Source organism: Leptodactylus fuscus, unplaced genomic scaffold (genome assembly GCF_031893055.1).
Source record: "Leptodactylus fuscus isolate aLepFus1 unplaced genomic scaffold, aLepFus1.hap2 HAP2_SCAFFOLD_609, whole genome shotgun sequence".
NCBI lineage: Eukaryota > Metazoa > Chordata > Amphibia > Anura > Leptodactylidae > Leptodactylus > Leptodactylus fuscus.
The window spans coordinates 1-22,500 of NW_027440641.1; the positions used below are offsets into that span (position 1 = coordinate 1).

At 48.6% G+C, this 22,500-nt stretch overlaps 1 protein-coding gene across 1 annotated transcript in view; it reads left to right on the top strand.

The window, feature by feature from the left end:
• Window positions 1-104: 104 nt before the first annotated feature.
• OGFOD3 (2-oxoglutarate and iron dependent oxygenase domain containing 3) overlaps window positions 105-22,500 on the top strand; it is a 56,915-nt gene continuing 34,519 nt past the window's right edge. The window contains exons 1-7 of the mRNA XM_075261903.1: window positions 105-200; window positions 3,107-3,174; window positions 3,509-3,732; window positions 9,488-9,563; window positions 13,806-13,848; window positions 19,388-19,452; window positions 19,750-19,806. Coding sequence (XP_075118004.1) covers window positions 105-200; window positions 3,107-3,174; window positions 3,509-3,732; window positions 9,488-9,563; window positions 13,806-13,848; window positions 19,388-19,452; window positions 19,750-19,806 — 629 coding nt within the window. The remainder of the gene's footprint in view (window positions 201-3,106; window positions 3,175-3,508; window positions 3,733-9,487; window positions 9,564-13,805; window positions 13,849-19,387; window positions 19,453-19,749; window positions 19,807-22,500) is intronic.

Genomic DNA, 22,500 nt, shown 5'->3' on the forward strand with positions numbered 1-22,500 from the left:
TATTCAGTGCTATTAGGACTACTGGGCGTGTGCCCCTCCTGCGCCCCCTGTTTACTTGCTGGGGAGGGGGCTGCAGGTGCTCTCTGTATATCAGGCAGTCAGTGATGTGCGGAGCTCCTGGAGACGTCCTGCTGAGCCGTGAAGATGAGACAGATGTGGAGGAGGAAGCAGCGCAGCGTGTGGAGTGTGCGGAGGACCTGGTATATAACCCCCCCAGGTAACAGATGCTGCACTGAATAGACCGCCACCTAGCAAATATCATCACACATTGGGGTGTCACGCGGTATTAGGTATCCTGCAGTGTGTGACGCTATACCCCGGCTGATCTGCTGACATTACCAGGCGCTCGTTTCTGCAGCCATAACCCCCATCATCCTCCGAGAACGTAACTCCCATCATAAACACACCCTGCAGTAGTTCCGTCATCTTCGTGCAGTTACTAAAACCAACACAAATCAAAAATAAGGAAATGACAATAAAATAGAACGTTTCATCAATGTTCTCGTAAATCCGTATAATAAACTGGTCTCTGTCCGCGACTTCGTCTGCGTGTTGTTGGCGTCGATGAGCCGCCTTCATTCAGCATATCGCTGCCATCGATGGTTCGCCTTCTATGGCATATCGGCAGCTCTCAAGCTGTCCTGCTGCTGAACTTGTTCCTCACACTGTGCCTGTGATTGTTCCGGCATCTCAGCAGACCTGGCTTTATCAGAACCTGAGATAAGCGGCTGCCGGAGCAGTGTAATATAGTATGTGACCATAAATCCAGAACAGTAGTGAAGCCATGTCATGTACCGGGATACAAAGTAGCCGATGTGTTACTGCAGGTTACAGAGTATCTATGGGACATGTAATATAGTATGTGACCATAAATCCAGAACAGTAGTGAAGCCATGTCATTTACTGGGATACAAAGTAGCCGATGTGTTACTCCAGGTTACAGAGTATCTATGGGACATGTAATATAGTATGTGACCATAAATCCAGAACAGTAGTGAAGCCATGTCATTTACTGGGATACAAAGTAGCCGATGTGTTACTCCAGGTTACAGAGTATCTATGGGACATGTAATATAGTATGTGACCATAAATCCGGAACAGTAGTGAAGCCATGTCATGTACCGGGATACAAAGTAGCCGATGTGTTACTCCAGGTTACAGAGTATCTATGGGACATGTAATATAGTATGTGACCATAAATCCGGAACAGTAGTGAAGCCATGTCATTTACCGGGATACAAAGTAGCCGATGTTACTCCAGGTTACAGAGTATCTATGGGACAAATGTCATCCAAATCCGCTCAGTGGTTTCTGTGTGATTGAGGAACAAACATCCAAACTGTCACATTTATAATATTATAATATTAGTAGGATAGGATATATATATATATATATATATATATATATATATATATATATATATATACTGTCACATGCTATAAATAACACCTCCACATATCTGATGGTGTAAATAATACCGCCATCTATACTGTGCTATAAATAACACCTCCACATATCTGATGGTGTAAATAATACCGCCACCTATACTGTGCTATAAATAACACCTCCACATATCTGATGCTGTAAATAATACCGCCACCTATACTGTGCTATAAATAACACCTCCACATATCTGATGGTGTAAATAATACCGCCACCTATACTGTGCTATAAATAACACCTCCACATATCTGATGCTGTAAATAATACCGCCGACTATACTGTGCTATAAATAACACCTCCATATATCTGATGCTGTAAATAATACCGCCGCCTATTCTGTGCTATAAATAACACCTCCACATATCTGATGGTATAAATAATACCGCCACCTATACTATGCTATAAATAACACCTCCAGATATCTGATGCTGTAAATAATACTGCCACCTATACTGTGCTATAAATAACACCTCCACATATCTGATGCTGTAAATAATACCGCTACTTATACACACCTCCACATATCTGATGCTATAAATAATACCGCCGCCTATACTGTGCTATAAATAACACCTCCACATATCTGATGCTGTAAATAATACCGCCACCTGTACTGTGCTATAAATAACACCTCCACATATCTGATGCTGTAAATAATACCGCCACCTATACTATGCTATAAATAACACCTCCACATATCTGATGCTGTAAATAATACCGCCACTTATACTGTGCTATAAAGAACACCTCCACATATCTGATGCTGTAAATAATACCGCCACCTATACTGTGCTATAAATAACACCTCCACATATCTGATGCTGTAAATAATACCGCCACCTGTACTGTGCTATAAATAACACCTCCACATATCTGATGCTGTAAATAATACCGCCACCTATACTATGCTATAAATAACACCTCCACATATCTGATGCTGTAAATAATACCGCCACTTATACTGTGCTATAAAGAACACCTCCACATATCTGATGCTGTAAATAATACCGCCACCTATACTGTGCTATAAATAACACCTCCACATATCTGATGCTGTAAATAATACCGCCGCCTATACTATGCTATAAATAACACCTCCACATATCTGATGCTGTAAATAATACCGCCACCTATACTGTGCTATAAATAACACCTCCATATATCTGATGCTGTAAATAATACCGCCACTTATACTGTGCTATAAATAACACCTCCAGATATCTGACGTTGTAAATAATACAGCCACCTATAACACCTCCACATATCTGATGCTGTAAATAATACCACAACCTATACTATGCTATAAATAACACCTCCACATATCTGATGCTGTAAATAATACCGCCACTTATACTGTGCTATAAATAACACCTCCACATATCTGATGCTGTAAATAATACCGCCACTTATACTATTTTATAAATAATACTGCCATATATCTGATGCTGTTAGTAATACGTCTGGAGCTGTAAATAGCACATCTTTTGGGTGGTCACAGACTGGGAGTTACATAGAGGAAGAAGCATTGTCTGCCAGTAGCACAGAGTATTTCAGGAGTGTGCAGAGTTTGTGGAATGGCACACACAGAGCGTTTCATACAGGAAGGATTAAAGTCCTCAGCAGCACAGAGTATTTAAGGTGAATAGCGTTGTGATTTTGTTAGAATCTGCAAATTGACCGTTTCGTAGTAGAAGATGCAGGTTCTCACAGCAGCACAAAGTATTTCAGGAGGTGAGTGTGCTGACCTGGTAGGAGGCAGTGACCCGGCCATCATATCATGATTTTAGTGAGACAAGGGCTGTATGTGACAGGGGTCCTGATGTGAGGAGCAGCAGGGTCTGTCCAGCAGCACAGAGTATTTCAGGATACGGCTGTACTGAGTGTATGGAAGCTCTCAGAACTACATAGTGGATAGAGCGGGATCCTCCCAGCAGCACAGAGTATTTCAGGATGGCACTATGGTGATTTTGTGGAGGTTCCTGGCTGAGAGTCTTGCTGGCCCTCCCAGCAGCACAGAGTATTTGCTGAGAAATGTCTGCATTGTCGTGCCCTCTTGTTCCACTAGGTGGCGCTCATGTACCTGGAGTACCGTTGCAGCGCAGGACACCGCAGGCCTCGTAAAGGCTGGAGCAGCACATTGTGATTTACTATCAGCAGATCTCAGCGCTGCGGCCGCCAATCCCCAGAACAATCCCTGCGCCAAAGCGATTGAACTCCCAACATTCTGTTCTCAGAGAAAAAGCGTCTGCACCGAGACTCCATGTCTGGAGATGAGACGGCCAGTGATTGGTTGTGTGTGAGGAGCGCAGATAACACCGAGAGACGGCTGCAGCATCGCATACTGATGAGTGTAATGCAAGCAGTAACATGCTAGAAGTGCAGTAAAGACTGACACAGAAACACTGCAATACAAAAGACAGACTGCAGATTTACATTCCATTCAGGATCCCTGCACAGCTTGGTAACAGCTACTGCGGTCTCCTGAGGATGAGATGTAATTGTGGGGAAAACTACATTTCACTTTCATCCTTACCAGCAGAATAGTGAGCGCAGCTCTGGAGTATAATACAGGATAAGTAATGTAATGTATGTACACAGTGACTGTACCAGCAGAATAGTGAGCGCAGCTCTGGAGTATAATGCAGGATAAGTAATGTAATGTATATACACAGTGACTGTACCAGCAGAATAGTGAGCGCAGCTCTGGGGTATAATACAGGATAAGTAATGTAATGTATGTACACAGTGACTGTACCAGCAGAATAGTGAGCGCAGCTCTGGAGTATAATACAGGAGAAGTAATGTAATGTCTGTACACAGTGACTGCACCAGCAGAATAGTGAGCGCAGCTCTGGAGTATAATACAGGAGAAGTAATGTAATGTATGTACACAGTGACTGTACTAGCAGAATAGTGAGCGCAGCTCTGGAGTATAATACAGGATAAGTAATGTAATGTATGTACACAGTGACTATACCAGCAGAATAGTGAGCGCAGCTCTGGAGTATAATACAGGATAAGTAATGTAATGTATGTACACAGTGACTATACCAGCAGAATAGTGAGCGCAGCTCTGGAGTATAATACAGGATAAGTAATGTAATGTATGTACACAGTGACTATACCAGCAGAATAGTGAGCGCAGCTCTGGAGTATAATACAGGATAAGTAATGTAATGTATGTACACAGTGACTGCACCAGCAGAATAGTGAGCGCAGCTCTGGAGTATAATACAGGATAAGTAATGTAATGTATGTACACAGTAACTGCACCAGCAGAATAGTGAGCGCAGCTCTGGGGTATAATACAGGATAAGTAATGTAATGTATGTACACAGTGACTGTACCAGCAGAATAGTGAGCGCAGCTCTGGGGTATAATACAGGATAAGTAATGTAATGTATGTACACAGTGACTGCACCAGCAGAATAGTGAGCGCAGCTCTGGGGTATAATACAGGATAAGTAATGTAATGTATGTACACAGTAACTGCACCAGCAGAATAGTGAGCGCAGCTCTGGGGTATAATACAGGATAAGTAATGTAATGTATGTACACAGTGACTGCACCAGCAGAATAGTGAGCGCAGCTCTGGGGTATAATACAGGATAAGTAATGTAATGTATGTACGCAGTGACTGTACCAGCAGAATAGTGAGCGCTGCTCTGGGGTATAATACAGGATAAGTAATGTAATGTATGTACACAGTGACTGCACCAGCAGAATAGTGAGCACAGCTCTGGAGTATAATACAGGATAAGTAATGTAATGTATGTACACAGTGACTGTACCAGCAGAATAGTGAGCGCAGCTCTGGAGTATAATACAGGATAAGTAATGTAATGTATGTACACAGTGACTGTACCAGCAGAATAGTGAGCGCAGCTCTGGGGTATAATACAGGATAAGTAATGTAATGTATGTACACAGTAACTGCACCAGCAGAATAGTGAGCGCAGCTCTGGGGTATAATACAGGATAAGTAATGTAATGTATGTACACAGTGACTGCACCAGCAGAATAGTGAGCGCAGCTCTGGGGTATAATACAGGATAAGTAATGTAATGTATGTACGCAGTGACTGTACCAGCAGAATAGTGAGCGCTGCTCTGGGGTATAATACAGGATAAGTAATGTAATGTATGTACACAGTGACTGTACCAGCAGAATAGTGAGCGCAGCTCTGGAGTATAATACAGGATAAGTAATGTAATGTATGTACACAGTGACTGTACCAGCAGAATAGTGAGCGCAGCTCTGGAGTATAATACAGGATAAGTAATGTAATGTATGTACACAGTGACTGTACCAGCAGAATAGTGAGCGCAGCTCTGGAGTATAATACAGGATAAGTAATGTAATGTGTGTACACAGTGACTGTACCAGCAGAATAGTGAGCGCAGCTCTGGAGTATAATACAGGATAAGTAATGTATGTACACAGTGACTGTACCAGCAGAATAGTGAGCGCAGCTCTGGAGTATAATACAGGATAAGTAATGTAATGTATGTACACAGTGACTGTACCAGCAGAATAGTGAGCGCAGCTCTGGAGTATAGTACAGGATAAGTAATGTAATGTATGTACACAGTGACTGTACCAGCAGAATAGTGAGCGCAGCTCTGGAGTATAATACAGGATAAGTAATGTAATGTATGTACACAGTGACTGTACCAGCAGAATAGTGAGCGCAGCTCTGGAGTATAATACAGGATAAGTAATGTATGTACACAGTGACTGTACCAGCAGAATAGTGAGCGCAGCTCTGGAGTATAATACAGGATAAGTAATGTAATGTATGTACACAGTGACTGTACCAGCAGAATAGTGAGCGCAGCTCTGGAGTATAGTACAGGATAAGTAATGTAATGTATGTACACAGTGACTGTACCAGCAGAATAGTGAGCGCAGCTCTGGAGTATAATACAGGATAAGTAATGTAATGTATGTACACAGTGACTGCACCAGCAGAATAGTCAGCGCAGCTCTGGAGTATAATACAGGATAAGTAATGTAATGTATGTACACAGTGACTGCACCAGCAGAATAGTGAGCGCAGCTCTGCAGTATAATACAGGATAAGTAATGTATGTACACAGTGACCGCACCAGCAGAATAGTGAGCGCAGCTCTGGAGTATAATACAGGATAAGTAATGTAATGTATGTACACAGTGACTGTACCAGCAGAATAGTGAGCGCAGCTCTGGAGTATAATACAGGATAAGTAATATAATGTATGTACACAGTGACTGCACCAGCAGAATAGTGAGCGCAGCTCTGGAGTATAATACAGGATAAGTAATGTAATGTATGTACACACTGACTGCACCAGCAGAATAGTGAGCGCAGCTCTGGAGTATAATACAGGATAAGTAATGTAATGTATGCACACAGTGACTGTACCAGCAGAATAGTGAGCGCAGCTCTGGAGTATAATACAGGATAAGTAATGTAATGTATGTACACAGTGACTGTATCAGCAGAATAGTGAGCGCAGCTCTGGAGTATAATACAGGATAAGTAATGTAATGTATGTACACAGTGACTGTACCAGGAGAATAGTGAGCGCAGCTCTGGAGTATAATACAGGATAAGTAATGTAATGTATGTACACAGTGACTGCACAGCAGAATAGTGAGCGCAGCTCTGGGGTATAATACAGGATAAGTAATGTAATGTATGTACACAGTGACTGCACCAGCAGAATAGTGAGCGCAGCTCTGGAGTATAATACAGGGTAAGTAATGTAATGTATGCACACAGTGACTGTACCAGCAGAATAGTGAGCGCAGCTCTGGAGTATAATACAGGATAAGTAATGTAATGTATGTACACAGTGACTGTATCAGCAGAATAGTGAGCGCAGCTCTGGAGTATAATACAGGATAAGTAATGTAATGTATGTACACAGTGACTGCACCAGCAGAATAGTGAGCGCAGCTCTGGAGTATAATACAGGATAAGTAATGTAATGTATGTACACAGTGACTGTATCAGCAGAATAGTGAGCGCAGCTCTGGAGTATAATACAGGATAAGTAATGTAATGTATGTACACAGTGACTGTATCAGCAGAATAGTGAGCGCAGCTCTGGAGTATAATACAGGGTAATCAGTGGTGTTCTGTGCTGTGTATTGTCTCTCCTCTTTAGCTTCTTCCTCCTCCTCTATGGCTTTACCTTTTCTCACATACGGTACAATAGGGAGCTCTCAGAATAGAGCCAGATGGCGGTATAATATAAGCCTCATTGAGTGGGCGCGCTGGTGTTGTAGCGGCAGATTTTTCCTGGCTCCTCGCTGGCTATGTGACAGATTTGCTCTCTCAGGTGCTGCCTGTATTTCGGTCTCTTTTCTTGGGCTTGCCCTGTGTGCGGCGGATTATTATTAGTCAGGGTAAGATTAATGAGCGGAGATGGCGGTGTTATCTCTAGAGAGAGGAGTCTGGTTAATAATAGGAGGGGATGTCTGTGGATGTGATGAATGGTACGGGCAGAGCCTTCCAGGATCTCATTGTCTTATGGGTCAGACTCTCGGCCGTTGTCCTATTTGGTGCAGGCGAGACCAAGGCTGCAGAGTGTCCCCAATGCCCCGAATGGGCTCTCGCAGAGGGGACGATTCAGTCTGATAGGCTGGGACTAGCCGAGGTCCGAATCAGCTCAACTACAAGGACAGGTCAGGAATACACAGGACTGGAGCGGGGAGAGGACGAGTGTAGGAAGGACCACAAGTACCAGGAATAGACCAGGACAAGGGAGGCGGGAAGGATTGCACCTGGTACACCGGGCACCATAGTGGCACCGTGCTGATTAATTTACAGTACATCACTTGCAAGGGACATCACCCAGCTTTTCTAAGTCCTGAATGATACATCTGCCTAGTAATGCTATATAAGCTGGGTATCCAAATCATAAGATGACCAATATGGGTGCATTACAGCTCCTGCAGGCGATATCACTCTACTCTCCTACTGATCTGACTACTTGTGCAGTCCTAGCACTAGACAGTATAAGAAAGCTGGGCGGCAACTAATACAAGTGCCCTAACAGATCCTCAAAGGGCTATCACCCAGCTTTTCTAGTAGACCTGATCATAGAATAGTAAAGCCGATGATCAGGGGTGTGGAGTCAGATATTTTGGAAAGCTGGGTGGCCATCTTGGCTGTCATAAGACCGAGGTAACATTTGGTAATGCAAACCAGCACGAAAATCAGAGCGGCCCGGTAGTGAAGCCTACCAAGAGACTGAATAAACAATACCGCCATGCAGCTGCGCTCTGTGAATCCTGACACGCCACTCTCGCGGACGCTGCGATTGTACCGGCCCGTGCCGAGAACTGGAACAGAGTTGTCAGGCCGCCGTCCGTTGCGCTGACCTGTCACAACCTCTTACCGGGCCAGTAATAATACGTGCGGGCCGGGGACTGAGACCTGACAGTAGCACAAGGGCAGTCATTTCATACATTACCCAGCGCCGCGGCCCGCAGGGACCCCCCTCTCATCTCTGTCGGAAAATTCTGGACGAGAGTCACAAAAACATCTCGTGCTGGCTCGAAATGAATTACAGCTGTTGCGACTTAATGGGAATTTGCCTTCTGGGTGGTTATTAATCGGCAGTAGGTCTCAAGGGGAGGGGGATGAGTCCGGAGCCGACAGCTGTAAACACCTGGCCGGGAAGGGGTTAACGCCGCGGATTATTTAAGAAGGGGCACCATTGTTTTTTTGGACACCGAAGCGCAATATTAGTCGCCCACGTCCACTGTCTAAAAATATGTAAAATTCCCGGTCGCTGCCAGGAAAAAAAGAAAATCTCATAAAGCGGAAGGTGAAGGCTACGGAGATAAGTGGCGCCACCTCGGGGCTTTGTAATTGCTGATAATGCAGCCACACGCTTCGCCGCAGGGGGCGGGTTTTTTTTCCCCCATTAATCAGAAGGAAAGGTTATTTTTATAGAATGCTCCGGCGGCGCGCTTTATACGTTATATGATTTAATAATTGTTTATCGGAATTGTTGTCACCTAGAATAATGCCGTGTTTTCCTTCTCCGAGGGTGCACCCCGCTGAAATGTGGGCGAGCGGTGACCGACGCTGTGATCACCCAGGAGGAAGCCAGGAGCATGCGGAGGTAAAGTCGCCGTAGAAAGAGCCTCGATTTTATGCTCTTATGTCTATTGAAATCCAAGGAGAGGAGCGAGCGGAGCCGGTTATGTAGGGGAGGAGAGAGCGGGTCTGGTCATGTAGGGTAGAAGCGAGCGGGTCAGGTCATGTAGGGTAGAAGCGAGCGGGTCCGGTCATGTAGGGTAGGAGCGAGCGGGTCCAGTCATGTAGGGTAGGAGCGAGCGGGTCCAGTCATGTAGGGTAGGAGGGAGCGGGTCCAGTCATGTAGGGTAGAAGCGATCGGGTCCAGTCATGTAGGGGAGGAGTGAGCAGGTCCAGTCATGTAGGGTAGGATGGAGCGGGTTCAGTCATGTAGGGTAGGATGGAGCGGGTCCAGTCATGTAGGGTAGGAGCGAGCGGGTCCAGTCATGTAGGGTAGGAGGGAGCGGGTCCAGTCATGTAGGGTAGAAGCGAGCGGGTCCAGTCATGTAGGGGAGGAGTGAGCAGGTCCAGTCATGTAGGGTAGGATGCAGCGGGTTCAGTCATGTAGGGTAGGATGGAGCGGGTCCAGTCATGTAGGGTAGGAGGGAGCGGATCCAGTCATGTAGGGTAGGAGCGAGCGAGTCCAGTCATGTAGGGTAGGAGCAAGCGGGTCAGGTCATGTAGTGTAGGAGCGAGCAGGTCCGGTCATGTAGGGTAGGAGAGAGCGGGTCCAGTCATGTAGGGTAGGAGCAAGCAGGTCCAGTCATGTAGGGTAGGAGCAAGCGGTCCAGTCATGTAGGGTAGTAGCGAGCGGGTCCAGTCATGTAGGGTAGGAGCAAGCGGTCCAGTCATGTAGGGTAGTAGCGAGCGGGTCCAGTCATGTAGGGTAGGAGCGAGTGGGTCCAGTCATGTAGGGTAGAAGCGAGCGGGTCCAGTCATGTAGGGTAGAAGCGAGCGGGTCCAGTCATGTAGGGTAGGAGCGAGCGGGTCCAGTGATGTAGGGTAGAAGCGAGTGGGTCCAGTGATGTAGGGTAGAAGCGAGCGGGTCCAGTCATGTAGGGTAGGATGGAGGGAAAGGGTTCACTTTCTTTTAAACCTCTTGACCTGTCCTATAACCTGAGGACTCATTTTTGCAGATGCTATAGAGTAGACGATGCAGTGACTGTAGTGTAAGACTTTAGAGGAGGGGGCGAGCAGCGCCGGTGCACTTACACAGCCGGGGTGACCCTGTGACCAACCGATAGTGTCCCAGCTGCTAACAATGGCCGAGCACAAGGGTAAGAAGAATTTAGGATCCTATCTGGCCTATAGGATTGTCACTACCCTCGATGAAATGAGAAGAAACCGAGGCCTATAGCCAGTAATAGAGCGATCTAACATGTGCTCCTGTGCGGCCCCCTCCTCAGGCCTCGGACCCCTCACCCCTTCTTCTCTGTAGCTGTATCCCCCCGCTGTGCGCTCCGGCTCTGTAATTACGCAGAATACAATGTGTTTAATGTTCAGTTCTGCAGAATCGGCTGGAAAGTCTTCAGGATTCTTATTACTAATTCTTCATGTCCGTCCTCCACGGCCTGCGCTTATTATGGCCTAGAGCTGCCCGCAGTGCAACGCAGAAGAAGAAGTCATCCGAAAAGCGAGCACTGTGTTAAACACTTTTATATGCGGTTTATGCAAAAACTGCGTCGAGAACCGCCGGCGTTAAGTTTGCAGGTCCTTACAGTGTGCTGAAGCAAAAAAATGCGACAAAAACCGCGCAGAAAACTGTTTCCTAATTTTATCAGCTTGCAAAAATCCTCCGTATGTACGTCCCCTTAGATAACTATTCCGAGTAACTTCATCCTATATAAGCTCACAGCTGAGTGTATATTTCGGAGCCCCCCATACACATTGGTCGTGACTGACTCCATTAAATCCGGGCCTTCGGCTCCTGTCCCAGACTCGGAGCCGTTCACTTCTGTTTCTAGTAATCCGAGAAATCTTTTAGTTCGCTCTATGATCCCAGGAGATGAGCCCCGACCTCACAGCCCCCCTTTCTTCTAGACTGTCCCCCCGACCTCACAGCCCCCCATTCTTCTAGACCTCACAGCCCCCCATTCTTCTAGACTGTCCTCCCACCTCACAGCCCCCCATTCTCCTAGACCTTGCAGCTCCCCATTCTCCTAGACTGTCCTCCCACCTCGCAGTCCCCCATTCTCCTAGACTGTCCCCCGACCTCACAGCCCCCCATTCTCCTAGACTGTCCCCCCACCTCGCAGCCCCCCATTCTCCTAGACTGTCCCCCCACATCACAGCCCCCCATTCTCCTAGACTGTCCCCCCACATCACAGCCCCCCATTCTTCTAGTGTCCTCCCACCTCGCAGCCCCCCATTCTCCTAGACTGTCCCCCCACCTCGCAGCCCCCCATTCTCCTAGACTGTCCCCCCACCTCACAGCCCCCCATTCACCTAGACTGTCCTCCCACCTCGCAGCCCCCCATTCTCCTAGACTGTCCCCCCACCTCGCAGCCCCCCATTCTCCTAGACTGTCCCCCGACCTCACAGCCCCCCATTCTCCTAGATTGTCCCCCCCACCTCACAGCCCCCCATTCTCCTAGACTGTCCCCCCACATCACAGCCCCCCATTCTTCTAGACCTCACAGCCCCCCATTCTCCTAGACTGTCCCCCCACCTCACAGCCCCCCCATTCTCCTAGACTGTCCTCGCACCTCGCAGCCCCCCATTCTCCTAGATTGTCCTCCCACCTCACAGCCCCCATTTTCCTAGACTGTCCCCCCACCTCACAGCCCCCCCATTCTCTATGATCCCAGGAGATGAGCCCCGACCTCACAGCCCTCCTTTCTTCTAGACTGTCCCCCCGACCTCACAGCCCCCCATTCTTCTAGACCTCACAGCCCCCCATTCTCCTAGACTGTCCTCCCACCTCACAGCCCCCCCATTCTCCTAGACTGTCCCCCCACCTCAAAGCCCCCATTCTCCTAGACTGTCCTCCCACTTCACAGCCCCCCCATTCTCCTAGACTGTCCCCCCACCTCACAGCTCCCCATTCTCCTAGACTGTCCCCCCACCTCACAGCCCCCCATTCTCCTAGACTGTCCTCCCACCTCACAGCCCCCCCATTCTCCTATACTGTCCTCCCACCTCACAGCCCCCCATTCTCCTAGACTGTCCCCCCACCTCACAGCCCCCCATTCTCCTAGACTGTCCCTCCACCTCACAGCCCCCCATTCTCCTAGACTGTCCCCCCACCTCACAGCTCCCCATTCTCTTAGTCTGTTCCCCCACATCACAGCCCCCCATTCTCCTAGACTGTCCCCCCACCTCGCAGCCCCCCATTCTCCTAGACTGTCCCCCCACCTCACAGCCCCCCATTCTTCTAGACTGTCCCCCCACCTCACAGCCCCCCATTCTCCTAGACTGTCCCCCCACCTCACAGCCCCCCATTCTCCTAGACTGTCCCTCCACCTCACAGCCCCCCATTCTCCTAGACTGTCCCCCCACCTCACAGCCCCTCATTCTCCTAGACTGTCCCTCCACCTCACAGCCCCCCATTCTCCTAGACTGTCCCCCCACCTCACAGCTCCCCATTCTCTTAGTCTGTTCCCCCACATCACAGCCCCCCATTCTCCTAGACTGTCCCCCCACCTCACAGCCCCCCATTCTCCTAGACTGTCCCCCCACCTCGCAGCCCCCCATTCTCCTAGACTGTCCCCCCACCTCACAGCCCCCCATTCTTCTAGACTGTCCCCCCACCTCACAGCCCCCCATTCTCCTAGACTGTCCCCCCACCTCACAGCCCCCCATTCTCCTAGACAGTCTCCCCACCTCGCAGCCCCTCATTCTCCTAGACTGTCCCCCCACCTCACAGCCCCCCATTCTCCTAGACTGTCCCCCCACCTCGCAGCTCCCACTATAACATTACACCGCGGCTCGCACGGCACCTTCTCCTCAGTATACAGCGGCGTGCCGGCCAGCGGCGAGCGTCTGCTTCTAGTTGAGATCCGATTACTGACTCACAGCCCCCCATTCTCCTAGACTGTCCCTCCACCTCACAGCCCCCCATTCTCCTAGACTGTCCCCCCACCTCACAGCTCCCCATTCTCTTAGTCTGTTCCCCCACATCACAGCCCCCCATTCTCCTAGACTGTCCCCCCACCTCGCAGCTCCCACTATAACATTACACCGCGGCTCGCACGGCACCTTCTCCTCAGTATACAGCGGCGTGCTGGCCAGCGGCGAGCGTCTGCTTCTAGTTGAGATCCGATTACTGACTCTTTGTGTTTTCCTGCAGGATCGCCGAGGCGGGCTTGTCCCTGGGAGGCTCTGACGGGGGGGTGAGTATTGGGTATCAGAGGCTTCCACAGATTAGTTCCCGCGTTTCGACACATTGCCTGATCCCCTCCAGCTGTGAAGCGAGTAATCCATCCTGAGCGCTCGTAGTGACTGTGGGGGGGAGATTGTCTCGGCACAGTCATTGTAATCTCCGCTGCCGGGCTCAGGTAATACACGGCACATGCCGAGAGCGGCGGCAGCAATATCTCTAGGCTGGAGACAAGGGGGCCATTATTTTGTGACTGTGTATAAGTGAATAATGGCGGCCGCTCCTTCATTACTGTGTGACTGCTATGGGCGAGTTGTGACATCATAGACCTAAGAGCTGTCATCATACAGCAGTAGCTCCACCCACAGGACTGTGACATCATAGACCTAAGAGCTGTCATCATACAGCAGTAGCTCCACCCACAGGACTGTGACATCATAGACCTAAGAGCTGTCATCATACAGCAGTAGCTCCACCCACAGGACTGTGACATCATAGACCTAAGAGCTGTCATCATACAGCAGTAGCTCCGCCCATAGGACTGTGACATCATAGACCTAAGAGCTGTCATCATACAGCAGTAGCTCCACCCACAGGACTGTGACATCATAGACCTAAGAGCTGTCATCATACAGCAGTAGCTCCACCCACAGGACTGTGACATCATAGACCTAAGAGCTGTCATCATACAGCAGTAGCTCCACCCACAGGACTGTGACATCATAGACCTAAGAGCTGTCATCATACAGCAGTAGCTCCGCCCACAGGACTGTGACATCATAGACCTAAGAGCTGTCATCATACAGCAGTAGCTCCGCCCACAGGACTGTGACATCATAGACCTAAGATCTGTCATCATACAGCAGTAGCTCCGCCCATAGGACTGTGACATCATAGACCTAAGAGCTGTCATCATACAGCAGTAGCTCCGCCCATAGGACTGTGACATCATAGACCTAAGAGCTGTCATCATACAGCAGTAGCTCCGCCCATAGGACTGTGACATCATAGACCTAAGAGCTGTCATCATACAGCAGTAGCTCCACCCACAGGACTGTGACATCATAGACCTAAGAGCTGTCATCATACAGCAGTAGCTCCACCCACAGGACTGTGACATCATAGACCTAAGAGCTGTCATCATACAGCAGTAGCTCCACCCACAGGACTGTGACATCATAGACCTAAGAGCTGTCATCATACAGCAGTAGCTCCGCCCACAGGACTGTGACATCATAGACCTAAGAGCTGTCATCATACAGCAGTAGCTCCGCCCACAGGACTGTGACATCATAGACCTAAGATCTGTCATCATACAGCAGTAGCTCCGCCCATAGGACTGTGACATCATAGACCTAAGAGCTGTCATCATACAGCAGTAGCTCCGCCCACAGGACTGTGACATCATAGGCCTAACAGCTGTCATCATACAGCAGCACCTCCTACTACTCGGCTGTTCTTAGCAGATGATACACAGAGAATCCTTATATAAGTACAGTGAGGAGATAGAGCGGTGCAGGACTCCTGCTATATACGGTAGGGGGCCGTATATGGAATCTATATGACTTCTCACTAAAGGGCATGAAGGCGCTTTAAGTCTGCACATACAATCCCTTTAAAATCTCTTCCTTTAAGACTCTGTGTTTACCCCATGACACATATGACATGAAATCTCCTCTCCCGACTTTCTGCCGCGGGTGACTCCGACTCCCCTGATCCTGTCATAACATTGCGGATTCCCCTCTGCGGGAACATGTCGCTGCCGGTGACAAGCCTGACATCCCAGTGACAGTCAGACAGAGTGTAAATGGGAAACCATTGCAATAGAGCGCACGGCGGCGGCGGAGGAACATTTCCCACTTGACGTGATGTGAGAAGTGATTGTGGTCCATTAAGGGGGCCTCCGATTGTGGTGTCATCGGGAAGTCATTGCCAGGGCTGTTAGCTGGTGTGTGTAATACTGTCATACGCTGGTGGTTAAGCGCTATATGGCTATTCTAGTCGTACTGTCATACATCTCATCCAAATTGTATATGGAACAGACTTTGTGCTGCGCGGAGCACTTTAGGCCAGTCATTACCTATAGAGGACCCGCTTGTGTAAATGGTGATCCCTGCACAAGCATATCAGGACTATCATAGGCTGCTGACGAGCGGCTCAGACCACTTTTCACGGGTGTATATTTTGCCCTCTTCATTTTCACTGTTCTAGCTTATGAATATAATGAAAGAGCTGCAGTGTAGACTGACAGAGCAGCCTGAGAGGTTATACTGCATTCAGGTACTTATGAAGCACAACTGGAAAGTTAACCCCTGGCAAACTCCGATAAGTATTAGGAACAATCTGGCCAGTTGTATTTTTAGGTGACTAATAATCTTAGGTCTTTGCCTCTTCTACCTTTCTCTCGGTCTTTGCCTCTTCTACCTTTCTCTCTAGGTCTTTGCCTCTTCTACCTTTCTCTCTCGGTCTTTGCCTCTTCTACCTTTCTCTCTCGGTCTTTGCCTCTTCTACCTTTCTCTCTCGGTCTTTGCCTCTTCTACCTTTCTCTCTAGGTCTTTGCCTCTTCTACCTTTCTCTCTAGGTCTTTTCCTCTTCTACCTTTCTCTCTAGGTCTTTGCCTCTTCTACCTTTCTCTCTTGGTCTTTGCCTCTTCTACCTTTCTCTCTCGGTCTTTGCCTCTTCTACCTTTCTCTCTCGGTCTTTGTCTCTTCTACCTTTCTCTCTCGGTCTTTGCCTCTTCTACCTTTCTCTCTAGGTCTTTGCCTCTTCTACCTTTTTCTCTCGGTCTTTGCCTCTTCTACCTTTCTCTCTAGGTCTTTGCCTCTTCTACCTTTCTCTCTAGGTCTTTGCCTCTTCTACCTTTCTCTCTCGGTCTTTGCCTCTTCTACCTTTCTCTCTCAGGCTTTGCCTCTTCTATCTTTCTCTCTCGGTCTTGGCCTCTTCTACCTTTCTCTCTCGGTCTTTGCCTCTTCTACCTTTCTCTCTCGGTCTTTGCCTCTTCTACCTTTCTCTCTAGGTCTTTGCCTCTTCTACCTTTCTCTCTAGGTCTTTGCCTCTTCTACCTTTCTCTCTCGGTCTTTGCCTCTTCTACCTTTCTCTCTCAGGCTTTGCCTCTTCTATCTTTCTCTCTCGGTCTTGGCCTCTTCTACCTTTCTCTCTCGGTCTTTGCCTCTTCTACCTTTCTCTCTAGGTCTTTGCCTCTTCTACCTTTCTCTCTCGGTCTTTGCCTCTTCTACCTTTCTCTCTCAGGCTTTGCCTCTTCTATCTTTCTCTCTCGGTCTTGGCCTCTTCTACCTTTCTCTCTCGGTCTTTGCCTCTTCTACCTTTCTCTCTCGGTCTTTGCCTCTTCTACCTTTCTCTCTAGGTCTTTTCCTCTTCTACCTTTCTCTCTCGGTCTTTGCCTCTTCTACCTTTCTCTCTCGGTCTTTGCCTCTTCTACCTTTCTCTCTAGGTCCTTGCCTCTTCTACCTTTCTCTCTCGGTCTTTGCCTCTTCTACCTTTCTTTCTCGGTCTTTTCCTCTTCTACCTTTCTTTCTCGGTCTTTTCCTCTTCTACCTTTCTCTCTAGGTCTTTGCCTCTTCTACCTTTCTCTCTTGGTCTTTGCCTCTTCTACCTTTCTCTCTAGGTCCTTGTCTCTTCTACCTTTCTCTCTTGGTCTTTGCCTCTTCTACCTTTCTCTCTAGGTCCTTGCCTCTTCCACCTTTCTCTCTCGGTCTTTGCCTCTTCTACCTTTCTCTCTAGGTCTTTGCCTCTTCTACCTTTCTCTCTCGGTCTTTGCCTCTTCTACCTTTCTCTCTCGGTCTTTGCCTCTTCTACCTTTCTCTCTAGGTCTTTGCCTCTTCTACCTTTCTCTCTCGGTCTTTGCCTCTTCTACCTTTCTCTCTCGGTCTTTGCCTCTTCTATCTTTCTCTCTCGGTCTTTGCCTCTTCTACCTTTCTCTCTCGGTCTTTGCCTCTTCTACCTTTCTCTCTCGGTCTTTGCCTCTTCTACCTTTCTCTCTAGGTCTTTGCCTATTCTACCTTTCTCTCTCAGGCTTTGCCTCTTCTACCTTTCTCTCTTGGTCTTTGCCTTTTCTACCTTTCTCTCTCGGTCTTTGCCTCTTCTACCTTTCTCTCTAGGTCCTTGCCTCTTCTACCTTTCTCTCTAGGTCTTTGCCTCTTCTACCTTTCTCTCTAGGTCTTTGCCTCTTCTACCTTTCTCTCTCGGTCTTTGCCTCTTCTACCTTTCTCTCTCGGTCTTTGCCTCTTCTACCTTTCTCTCTAGGTCCTTGCCTCTTCTACCTTTCTCTCTAGGTCTTTGCCTCTTCTACCTTTCTCTCTAGGTCTTTGCCTCTTCTACCTTTCTCTCTAGGTCTTTGCCTCTTCTACCTTTCTCTCTCGGTCTTTGCCTCTTCTACCTTTCTCTCTAGGTCCTTGCCTCTTCTACCTTTCTCTCTCGGTCTTTGCCTCTTCTACCTTTCTCTCTAGGTCTTTGCCTCTTCTACCTTTCTCTCTCGGTCTTTGCCTCTTCTACCTTTCTCTCTCGGTCTTTGCCTCTTCTATCTTTCTCTCTCGGTCTTTGCCTCTTCTACCTTTCTCTCTAGGTCTTTGCCTCTTCTACCTTTCTCTCTCGGTCTTTGCCTCTTCTACCTTTCTCTCTCGGTCTTTGCCTATTCTACCTTTCTCTCTCAGGCTTTGCCTCTTCTACCTTTCTCTCTTGGTCTTTGCCTTTTCTACCTTTCTCTCTCGGTCTTTGCCTCTTCTACCTTTCTCTCTAGGTCCTTGCCTCTTCTACCTTTCTCTCTAGGTCTTTGCCTCTTCTACCTTTCTCTCTCGGTCTTTGTTTCTCCTACATTTCTCTAGGTTTTGTCGCCTCTACTGTTTTCTCTAGGTCTTTGCCTCTTCTACCTTTCTCTCTAGGTCTTTGCCTCTTCTACCTTTCTCTCTAGGTCTTTGCCTCTTCTACCTTTCTCTCTCGGTCTTTGTTTCTCCTACATTTCTCTAGGTTTTTGTCGCCTCTACTGTTTTCTCTAGGTCTTTGCCTCTTCTACCTTTCTCTCTAGGTCTTTGTCTCCTTTGCCCTTCTTTCTATGTTTCCCTCTCTCCTGCAATTTTCCCCTTTATTTCCTTCTATTGATGTTTTTTTATCCCCCCTTGTTTTTGGAGACTACATGCAGTATATGACCATAAAGCTTACTATTAGACAAGTTCCTGCCTACCTGCGGGGGTCTACTTTAACATGTTTTCCAGACCCCCTAGTGGCAGATTAATGGACCTTTCTGTAGTTGTTTTCACTCTGCGGTATTATTTCTATTTCATAGCATTAGGTTTCAGTAATATCTGCTACATTTCCTTTATGGAGAGTAAACCAATATTTTCCTTGTGAGATTTAATTTTACGCTGAATCCCAACTTTTATCCGTCACGTTTTTCCTTCTTAAGTGCGGAAAGCGGCGGCTCCTGACCTGCGGAGCTGCTGCAGGTGGTAATCAGGCAGCGCGATTATCCGGAAGCCTCCGCTGTCGCAGCACGTGGCGCTCTAGTGTGTCATTACAATCTCTTCTGTGTTTTCCAGGCGTCTATTCTAGACCTGCACTCAGGAGCGCTGTCAATGGGGAAGAACTTTGTAAATATGTACCGGTGAGTCCTCGCAGCCCGCGCTCATTTTCTGAATTTCTCAGGCCTTTCTTCTCTCGCCCACTCCTTCACCTCCCCGCCGCCTGTTATTGTTACACCGCGGCTTCATGCCTTTTACAATCTAGAACGTTCTTTATATCATTAACACCCCCCACAAGCTGTTTCTTCACATTCAGCATTTACTATCGATCTATCTAGATACAAAAGTTACCCTGCTGGTGAATGAGACCCACGGCATGATATCCCTGGTGGAGGCCGGATTATTTTATAACTTTTTAATTCCTCTTCTTGTCCTCCCAGGTATTATGGAGAGCAGATGAAGGAGATTCTGACCGAGGACGATTTCCAGCTTTATCGGTAAGATTGTCTGTTACACGATTGTACAGTAAAAGACCTTTCATTCGGCAACTCTAAGTCTGATAATCCAGCAGATTTACAGAAATGTCCCGGATTACTAAAAACATGGCCGGCTCCTTCCACAAACAGCGCCACTCTGATCCACAGGTTGTTTCTGGGATTGCAGTGTAGTGAATGACGCTGAGCTGCAGTACCGCACACCACCTCTAGACCTGTGTGGCGCTAATATCATTACAGGTGCTCAAGCAGTGACATCTATACCGCTCTGCACTGCTGCACTGAGTATATAGTCAGCAGGTACAATATACTGCACAGATCTCAGCCGCAACCAGATGATGACATCACATGGACACATAATACAGCCCATGAAGCTTATATGACATAATACCTACTCTTATACGCTCCAGTGTAGCAGTGCAGAGCGGTATTATGTGCCACGCCTCCTTAGAGACCTGTGGTGACATCAGCCGGGGTCCTCACGCCACTAGATCTGGTGAGGAGGGGCCTTTCTATAGACCCTGTACACCAGGCATGTCAAACTCAGGGTACCCCGACGGCCACATGAGTAACAAGAGTTTGTTGCGAGGGCCGCACACAGCAGCTAATGTCACACATGTATTTTAACAGCAGTCATGAAAACAAGATATGAAGTAGTAATATGTAACAGCAACTAATATATTTAACAAAAATACAGCAATTAAAAACTAACCATTTATTTGCTATCATTTTTTTCAATCTTTCTTAGTGTTTTGTCCTGAGGCTTGACACCGCTTTGTGCTAACAATTGTTGTATATCAGGCTGAAATGACAACGCAGGGCCTACAAAGATGAGAAGTGGTGATCAGTCAGCCGTGTTCTCTGAGAAGATTTTGTTAGTTTCATAAAAGAAAATTATCTGTTTGCATATACACCCTTCATCTGCCCCCAGTTTCATGTCCCCTCCATCTCTGCCCCCCAGATTCATATCCCCCCATCTCTGCCCCCAGATTCATGTCCCCCCTCTATCTCTGCCCCCAGATTCATGTCCCCTCCATCTCTGCCCCCAGATTCATGTCCCCCCTCTATCTCTGCCCCCAGATTCATGTCCCCTCCATCTCTGCCCCCAGATTCATGTCCCTCCATCTCTGCCCCCAGATTCATGTCCCCTCCATCTCTGCCCCCAGATTCATGTCCCCCCATCTCTGCCCCCAGATTCATGTCCCTCCATCTCTGCCCCCAGATTCATGTCCCCTCCATCTCTGCCCCCAGATTCATGTCCCCCCATCTCTGCCCCCAGATTCATATCCCTTCATCTGCCCCCAGTTTCATGTCCCCTCCATCTCTGCCCCCCAGATTCATATCCCCCCTCTATCTCTGCCCCCAGATTCATGTCCCCTCCATCTCTGCCCCCAGATTCATGTCCCCCCTCTATCTCTGCCCCCAGATTCATGTCCCCTCCATCTCTGCCCCCAGATTCATGTCCCCCCTCTATCTCTGCCCCCAGATTCATGTCCCCTCCATCTCTGCCCCCAGATTCATATCCCTTCATCTGCCCCCAGTTTCATGTCCCCTCCATCTCTGCCCCCAGATTCATGTCCCTCCATCTCTGCCCCCAGATTCATGTCCCCTCCATCTCTGCCCCCAGATTCATGTCCCCCCATCTCTGCCCCCAGATTCATGTCCCCTCCATCTCTGACCCCAGATTCATGTCCCTCCATCTCTGCCCCCAGATTCATGTCCCCTCCATCTCTGCCCCCAGATTCATGTCCCCTCCATCTCTGCCCCCAGATTCATGTCCCTCCATCTCTGCCCCCAGATTCATGTCCCTCCATCTCTGCCCCCAGATTCATGTCCCCCCATCTCTGCCCCCAGATTCATGTCCCTCCCATCTCTGCCCCCAGATTCATGTCCCCCCATCTCTGCCCCCAGATTCATGTCCCCCCATCTCTGCCCCCAGATTCATGTCCCCTCCATCTCTGCCCCCAGATTCATGTCCCCCCTCTATCTCTGCCCCCAGATTCATGTCCCCTCCATCTCTGCCCCCAGATTCATGTCCCTCCATCTCTGCCCCCAGATTCATGTCCCCTCCATCTCTGCCCCCAGATTCATGTCCCCCCATCTCTGCCCCCAGATTCATGTCCCTCCCATCTCTGCCCCCAGATTCATGTCCCCCCATCTCTGCCCCCAGATTCATGTCCCTCCATCTCTGCCCCCAGATTCATGTCCCCTCCATCTCTGCCCCCAGATTCATGTCCCCTCCATCTCTGCCCCCAGATTCATGTCCCCTCCATCTCTGCCCCCAGATTCATGTCCCTCCCATCTCTGCCCCCAGATTCATGTCCCTCCCATCTCTGCCCCCAGATTCATGTCCCTCCCATCTCTGCCCCCAGATTCATGCCCCTCCATCTCTGCCCCCAGATTCATGTCCCCCCATCTCTGCCCCCAGATTCATGTCCCCCCATCTCTGCCCCCAGATTCATGTCCCCCGATCTCTGCCCCCAGATTCATGTCCCCCATCTCTGCCCCCAGATTCATGTCCCTCCATCTCTGCCCCCAGATTCATGTCCCCTCCATCTCTGCCCCCAGATTCATGTCCCTCCATCTCTGCCCCCAGATTCATGTCCCTCCATCTCTGCCCCCAGATTAAAGTCCTCTCCATCTCTGCCCCCAGTGTCATGCCGTCCCCAGTTTCACGTTCCACCTCTACACTCACCG